An 8,828-nucleotide genomic window follows, 5' to 3' on the forward strand; every position below is an offset into this window, starting at 1 on the left:
ATGGCGTCTGAATCCCCTCCTAATAATAATAATAATAATATTAATTCCCAATTCCTGTTCATCAACCGCCGCTGTTGCTTCTGCATCCCCTACCTCACCCACAAACCACCTTCCTCCTCACCCGACCACCATTCCCACAAATCCCTCTGCTCTCGCGGTATTCAAACCTTGAAGAAGATTCGCGAGTGGTCTGAGATCGTCGCCGGTCCGCGGTGGAAGACGTTCATCCGCCGGTTCAACCGGAACAAAAGTAGTACTTTAAACCGGCAAAATTCCAAATTCCAGTACGATCCGTTGGGTTACGCGCTGAATTTCGATGAAGGAGCGTTGGAGAGTGGTGATTCCGAAATGGAGAATGATTATCTTGTTCGTACCTTCTCCTCACGCTATGCGGTTCCGATTGGTCCCAAAACGACGTCGGATCATGGTAAGGATGCAATTGGATTGAATTCCGTCTGATTTTAGGGTTTGTTTGATTGAATTTTGAATATGGATTTCAATAAGATTAATATTTGGATTTTAGGGTTTCAGTTATAATGTCAATTACAAATAAAATTAATCAAGTAATGTAAATGTAATTATATAATTACACTACTTGATTCGTCCACGTTAATTTTATTTGTACTCTCAATTATGTTTGTGAATAAAATAAAATTGTTTTTGTTAATTATTTGATTTTATTAGTTGAATTAATATATGAATTTAATTTAATTTAATTTAATTTAATTTAATTTAATTTCTTCTATTGTTGAGCTCAGATTAAGGATCTGAGATTCAGATTGTTATTTCAATATCTGTGAACTGTTGACAGTCAGGTTATGACGTAGTAGTATTATGTGAGGCCATGTGATATTGTGATAACAGTAAAATGCTAGGATGAGAATAATGTGTCATATAATGTAGATTGATTTGATGTTACTAGTACACCAGTTGATGAGTTTGGGACTTTAGGTTGACGAGTTTAATTGTTTTACACAAACATGAATCATGTATTTATTCGTGTAAAAAATATCAACCCTTGTGTACATGATTTTTAAAATTGTGTAACATGGAGATAACTTGCTAAACTTATTTGTCTGAACATATCAAATGGGTTAAGGAGTTGGTGGGTAGTAATTAAGTTGAAACTTGTTAATGAAGTTGTTGAGTTGTAAAAACATGGGTTAAATAGATGTAAACAGGTTAGCGGGCTGGCTTGTCTGACTAAATGGGTTATACAACTAAATTCAAACATGACCCGTGTTTAAGTGGGGTTTAGTATGACAACCAAAAATTTTATTATTTTCGTGTCATCTTGGAAATTTTGGCGCACTAAAGACCATGTTTATGAGTATCAGACTATCAGTGAGTTAGGAAAAATTATTAAGGATATAATTATAATGATCAATGAAAAATAAATGCAATGGCTATGGGGTATTGCTATTGAAACGTATAAAAGTTAAAAACATCTTTTTGGAATGTTCCTTGGTTTATACTTTATTATATCCACACCATCATTTTCAACTAGACAAGGATACCTTCGACTACATTAAAACAAGCAGATGCTATTATGCTACCTTTGGCTTAATGGCTTTATGTCTACTCATAGTACAAATATCTAATTCTAACGGTTGTCACCACTAGAAGTCCGCTCATGGATCAATAGAGGTGGTCATTAATCCTCTTCTTCAATCAGAGATAAGGCATGGTTCTTTGTGGTATCTTTTAGTCGATTTTAAGCTATTGACAAATACAGAATCTGATCTCTTTTTATCACAAAATCGTCAAGAACAAATACAAACTTCAATCTCAGAATAGAACTGAAGAATGCCAATTCACAAGAATAACAAATAACTAGAAACAATATCAGATCATCAACGTGATGTCCTAATTAACAACTAATCTTCTTCAGAAATACACAAAATTGAAGAAGTATACAATCAGCTAGAAACCCTAGATAATCGCCTAACAAGTAACAACTAAGCGAGAGAGAAACGAACAAAATATCTTGATCGAATGACGAAAAGTCTTGGTTTCCACACTTTTATAGGCCCCAAACAAGAAACGGACTTCTACCCGATCCAATTAGGATCCGCTTGTTGTTTAGTGACAAAATGGGTCAGCAACACGTCTCACTAGAGGCGCACAAAAAACCCGTACCCGGAACCAGACCCGAAAAAGATACCCGAAACCGGAACCGACCTTACTCGTAGGGTATGGATAGGGTATGCATTTTGAGGTCAATACCCGTACCCGGAACCGTACCCGATTTATACCCGCAAATACCCGGACCCGGTCATACCCTATACCCGATACCAGGTTATACCCAATACCAATTTTCTAATACCCGAAATAATACATGAGTTTTTATAATATATTTTTATGTTTTTACTTCACAACTTTTATGTTTAAGTTTTTGTAAAATGCATATTAATAAGTAAATAATTTGTAATTAAGTGGATTTTATGGTTTTTGTAATATAGTTTAATTATTTTATAAATCACAAAGCCAATTTAAATTTTAAAAAATAAAAAAATGTATAAAAAAATTACAAATTCAAAACCAGGTATTAATATTCGGTCGTACCCTGACACATGCCCGGTTCCAATACCCGAACCCGATCATACCCTATCTGGGTACATAGGGTTGAGTTTTTCTCCTCAATACCCTACCCGATTTACCAATACCCAATCCTACCCAAAACCGGTTTCATACCCGAACCCGGGTATTAGAAAAAACCCGATTTATGCACATCTACGTCTCACCCCCGAACTCTCCCAGCAAAGATCCACAAGCCTTCCGGGTCAGCCCAACCATTTCAAGAGCCTAAAGTGAAAAAAAACTTCAAGCCCTTTTTAAATTCAATTGTTACAAAACATTACTCATTTCTGGCTTGGGGCCAAGAATTCGTCAGAATGATATATTAATTGTAAAATGTTCAAAAATGGTATAAAATGGATAATAACTAAATTAACTCATTTTCTTGTTCTATCCTCTAAAGAATCGATGGAATATTCTTCTTAGGCAAGATGCCAAGGCATATTCCAATCGTTCTATAACTAAGATACACGAAATCGGCTTCCAGATTAACGAAATCAACAAAAAATGAAAAAAAAAAAGCATGATCTGATGCTCCTTCGAGCTACGCGAAGAAAAAAAGGGGTCTCCCCTTCACGCTAATATAAGGACAAAAAAGAAAACATATTTTTGAATTTTGATAAATTTAACCTTGACTTTCTAAAGTGTGATTTTAAGCCATAATAAGCAATTTTAAGCCTGAAAATGGATTTAAAAAAGTAAAAATACCAAAGTAATATAAACTAATAATAATATCATAAATAACAATTCAAAAATTTAAATGGGTCGGGTTTTTAGGTTCGGAATTTAACAAATATTACAGGTAAGGCTACGTGTAGTGGTTTAATTAAAAACTGCAAAATGTCCCGTCATGTCACTATAGGGGCTCTTATTAACTTTTTCATAAAAAGTGCATAATCGTTTAACTAATCTAATTATTATTTAATCTTTTCTTATATATGAAAAGTTGAGTAGTTAATTTGATTGGTTGGATTTGCGTATGGTCTCACAATTTTGAGCCCTGCTTAGAGGTTTTCCTGTGGGTGTTTTTTCAATCGTTTGTGAGGAGAGAGAGAGAGAACTATTTGGGCATTCAAATAGATTCTATGAAGAATAGAGGAGAAAGAAGAAGTGGAAATTGAGGTTGATGGTAAGTTGGAGGGGATTTATTTGGAAGGTTTGTTTGATGCTCTTCACCTGTTACCACGTTGATTAGGGTCGACCTAAATGGAGGTAGGAATGGCAATGGGTAGGGCTGTTCATCGTATCGGATATTAGTTATTTGAATTGTTTGGATATGCTTATTCAGATTTGATTTTTTTCCTACATTTGAAAACCGAAATGATCCGAATTCAAAATTTGCTAACGAACCGAATTCATCCGTACTTACTTCGGACCAGTTTCGGTTAAAATCCAAAAAGTCCAAATTCAACTGAAAACCCCGAATCTATATATTTTATCATGTGCAACGGCTAATTACCAAAAAAAAGTTATCAAACACAATGCAACATGCATAAGTCTTAAAGACAACAATAATCTTAAAATACAAAATGCAAAGTTCAAACAAGAACAAATAAATAGAGAATTAGACTTGAACTTGTAAATATAAAACTTATAGAATTATATAAAAAAAACCCTTATTACCTCGATCGGTGTATTCGGTTGATCCGAATTCAAAATTTTCAAGATCCGAAAACCGGATTGGGAATTCGGATTCGGTTAATATCCTATCCGAAAACCGAATTCACAATTTGGATATGTTTTTTTGGTTATGGATACGATTTGATTTTTGGTTTTTTCGATTTTTGGTTATTTTGAACACCCTTAGTAATGGTTCGGGTTTAGGTATTCCCAAATCCATACCCGATTATGAAAGCCCGTCCCAAACCCATCGGGTTTTAATCGGGTGATTACCCGTCACGTTTCGGGTTTTTCCATCGGGTTTCAGGTTTCTAGTCGGGTTTTGTCAAAATATCGCTGGGTATACCCGGCCCATCGGGTTTTGTAAAAATATGACTAATCACTTGCAAATAATGATTACATAAAAATAAATGTCTCAAATAAAACAAGTTTCAATAAATAATGTTTGTAAAATATTTAGAGTATACTATATATAAATGTTGTTATGTCAGGTACATCGGATATATAATCGGTTAAATGGCTCAATGTTATCGGGTATATTACAAATCCTAAATCCGTCCCAAACCCACGATTTTCAAACCTAATCCCAAACTCTAATGGATCGAGTATTACTCGTCTAAATTATGTCGGGTTTCGGGTTTTACTGTCATCCCTAAAGAGAGGGTGAGGAGGCGACCACCCTAGGCCCAGACTTCAGTCTCTTGAGAGACCAACAATTGTTAAAAAAAATAATATATGTTTTTTATATAAATTTGCTTTAAAACAAAACACTACAAAAACGACTTAATGGTGCATTAGGAAGAGTCATAGTCCATAAACCTAAATGTCATGGGTTTAATTATTATATTCTTGTTTATTTTTTCGTTTTAACACACACTTATGGACCATTTCAATAACTTGTTTGCTATGTTCATTTTTGTTTGCTCCGTAATGGGTTTTGAAAATGCAACCCGGTTAGAAAATTTGTCAATTGTTTATTACATATTTGAAAACGTGATTTAAGATTTTTTTTACTAACCTCAATCTCGAAATTTAAGGGATTTTTGGGAGTAACCATGATGCTAACGTTCTACAAGGCTGCTTCATCTTTCACGCTCACTTATTCACCATGTGATCAATGGTTTGCGGGCGTGACCTATCGGATGTGGAGAAGGCGCCACCCCATTGTGCGGGTGTTCTAAGTAACGTTGTTTACTGGTTTAGAATGTTAGTTAAAATCTTAAAATATTATTCCTTAGCCTACACATTTTATTATGTCATGCATGTGGTCCGACTTACGAGACTTTACTTTGCCACCCAATTAAAAGAGTCAACATATTCGTAAGACGTGACGTTACTGGACCGATCACTGACCTCAATAGAATCCAATCTTCCTTGTCATCAAAATCCCAACTTCGACATTAAGCTTTTCATGTGGACACTCGAAAACGACTCTTTTAATCTTAAACAAACATATAACTTGTCACTCCAACGGTTCATTCATCAGTGAGGTTGACACACGTATCATATTGCATAAGCATGCAACCACACACGCGTCAGTTAATATCTTCGTCATTTCCCATGTTGCATCTTTAAAATCCTATGAAAACCATGATCATGAATTCATCTAAGATGTTGAAAACATTCTTCCTATTTTCTTTGGTTCTAACTTCCGCTGTGGCCGGAGCTATTTGGCCGTCCGTTTTACCTCACCACGAGTATTCTAGTAAGCTCAAAAGCTTCCAACACCAAGCCACAGAAGTTATCGAAGACGCGGTGGCAAAAGCTAGTGATATTATTGGAAAAGTTGGGAAAACCGTAGGCGTGGTTAGTGGCGCTGATAGTACATTAAGTACACTTAAAGACTCCTTGATTAAATTGAAAGAATGGGATCCTGTGGATTCACCAAAGCGGATTGGTGAAGACATTGGACACAATACTAGTGTTAAAGCTGAACAAGGAGTCGAAGAAGTGAAGGAAACCGTCGAAAATGTCATGGAAACTACCCCGAATGAGGTTCTAACTGCGATAAAAGATGTTGATTTGTACATAGTGTCATTGGGGATATCAGTGACAGGTTGGTGTCACTTGTTGGGGTTTTCGACTGCTTATGGGATGGGTGTGTGGGTTACGTTCTTTTCGGGTTGTGTTTTGGGCAAATGTTTACCGAAGCATCAGTCTACAATGGTGATTGAAGAAACACTAATCGACCCCAGGCAGATTACGGATAATCTGGGGGTTAAATAGATGTTTCCCACGAGGGGTTAGACCCGGCAAAGATGGTTCTTCTGATAACCTGCAAAACAGACACCGTGAGCTCGTCACTGAGAAGGGGGGGGGGGGGTTCCTCCTTGTGACCACCCTCCGGCGTGAGAATCAGACTAGATTGCTCTTGAATATAAATGTATATTAAGAGATTGCTAGAGCAGATATCAGGTATAATATGTAATACGAGATAGTATATGATGATAAGATGATACGATGATCATACCATTTGGGGTATTTATAGCCGAAGGTAGGTTTCCAAGAAGGTGTAGCCGGCTGAATAGTATTCCTGTTCTACCAACTGTGGCCTACGCACGTGCCATGCTGGTAGTTGGTGGGTAGGCAGCGGCTGACAGTGACCAGGCCTGCTGTGTACTATTCCTTTTCCACCAACTGCCGGCTATGCACGTGGTATGACAGGAGTTGGTGAGTAGGCAGCGGCTAATAGTGACATACAGTACAAGAGCATGCTGCTCGCCATACTGTTGTCAATAAGCTGTCGTATCTTTGGTCAAATCTTTTGCCCATACCTCGTCAGGTACAGTACAGAAGATCTTCCCGTATCGTACGGACTGACTTATTTGGGCGGGAGTATTCCCCCTCCCGCCTTTGTGCGGGATTGCTCCCGGCTTTGCTCATTCCTTCAGGTGACAACTGAATTATTGAGAGCTAAGTGCCTTGTGCGTGTAGCCTTGCTGCGCGGGTGGCCTTCCCTGATGGCTTGTATCCGCAGCTGCGTGAACAGGCGGAGTACTTCACCATTGGGAGGCATTTCCTGCGGGAACAGCTTGCGTACTGCGCGTAAGGACGTCACGTCTCTGAGCATGGTGGGTCCTGCGGATCCAGTTGGTTTCTGCGCAGACGTCTCTCTTCAAGGTAAGTCTTGCGGGTCTAACTGGGCTCTGCTGGGACCTACCTCTTCAGTGATAAACAAGATGAACATGGTTTATTTTAGGGCAATGGGTGGTTGTGTTGGTGCAACTCTTTTTGGGTTTCTTGTTAGTCAAGGAACAAGAGGGTGTTTGTCTAACAAGATGGAGATAATTTCAAGGATTCATTCTTGTTTATGCACTTGTTATGATTTTGACCAATCTCATATTCTTGGAGCCTAGAGCAACAAAGGTAAATGCCATTTCTAGTTATGTTTTTAACTTTTTATGTGGTTTGAAAACATTCTCAAAATCACTATATTTCTCTCTATTTTATAATTAAATATTTTTTTATTTCTTTATAATTACTTTTTCTCTTTTTCACTCATAACCACTTTTAACAAATATTAAAAAAATAAATAGGGAAAACAAATTTTCTCCAAATTTACAAAAAAATTCACCATTTCTCTTCTATACTCACAACCACTCACAACGTTACCCTAAATTTGCAAAATCCCCATACAAATTTTTAGAGGATGGCTCAAAATGCTCTTATACTTACGTTTTTATGGAATTTTTTTGTCATAGCAATTTTATAACTTTTTTTTAAATTATTATATTTGCGGTTGTTCGCTTACCTTCCAAGCGAACTCATTCTAATGATGAAAATTCTTTTTAGAGTTCCTGGTGTCCCAATCTTAGGTGATAGACAAACTCCAAAGAGGTTTCATCATAACTAACGGCCACTTAGAGCATCCACAACAATAAGTCACATATCATCTTCACATAATAACCCAAACGTTCCTAAAAAATCACTATTTTTTTCCACACAAAAACTCCACAATGACAAACCCAAAAAATGTAAACATAATATAATACATGCACCTGTGTGTGCGCACGCACGTGTATGAGAGAGAGAGAGGATCCCCACCAAAGAAGCTCGCACCAAGTTTGCAAATTGAAACTTCACATCTAAAACTTCCCCTACATCAACAAAGTCTGCCGCTCCTTTGTCCGGTTTGTTCCACAGATTTGGACGGATGTCACATTAGCATTGTTGTGAATGCTTTTATAGTTTTTTTTTTCACACTACATTCACTTATCACTTGAGCCATCCTGTCAAGTTTAGTTGTCACCCAAGTTAGAGAGCTTGCCAAAGTTCAGTTGTAAAGGTAGCGAACTGTGTAGAAGAACAAAAAATAAATTAGAAAAAAAAAGTTGAATCCTAAAACACCTAATGATCTAAAAATGTAACTTTTCACGCCGGTTCATTCTTTCTTGATCTACAACATTGGTTATAGTAACATTGGTATAATTACATGCAGTTTGTATCCCAGCTGAGAATGAAGGGAACCAGTGCAACAGATAGTGTAGCAGCAGAGAAGCTAAAGAAGATAAACACATACTCATCGATACTAAATGTGTCGACAATGGTGGTACTGACTTGGCATCTAGCATACATCGGCCAATTACTTCAAGCTTGACATAAGCACCCATCAGCCATAGATCTTCTCCATA

At 37.0% G+C, this 8,828-nt stretch overlaps 1 protein-coding gene across 1 annotated transcript; it reads left to right on the top strand.

Moving 5' to 3' along the window:
- On the top strand, nucleotides 1-459 carry LOC143554199 (uncharacterized). Its single transcript, XM_077044026.1, has one exon. The coding sequence runs from the start codon at nucleotides 1-3 to the stop codon at nucleotides 457-459; it is 459 nt and encodes a 152-aa protein (XP_076900141.1).
- Nucleotides 460-8,828: the final 8,369 nt, after the last annotated feature.

The sequence above is a fragment of the Bidens hawaiensis genome, unplaced genomic scaffold, assembly GCF_021521415.1.
Source record: "Bidens hawaiensis isolate Kalapana, Puna unplaced genomic scaffold, B.hawaiensis_p1.1 tig00017565_1, whole genome shotgun sequence".
NCBI classification, from domain to species: domain Eukaryota; kingdom Viridiplantae; phylum Streptophyta; class Magnoliopsida; order Asterales; family Asteraceae; genus Bidens; species Bidens hawaiensis.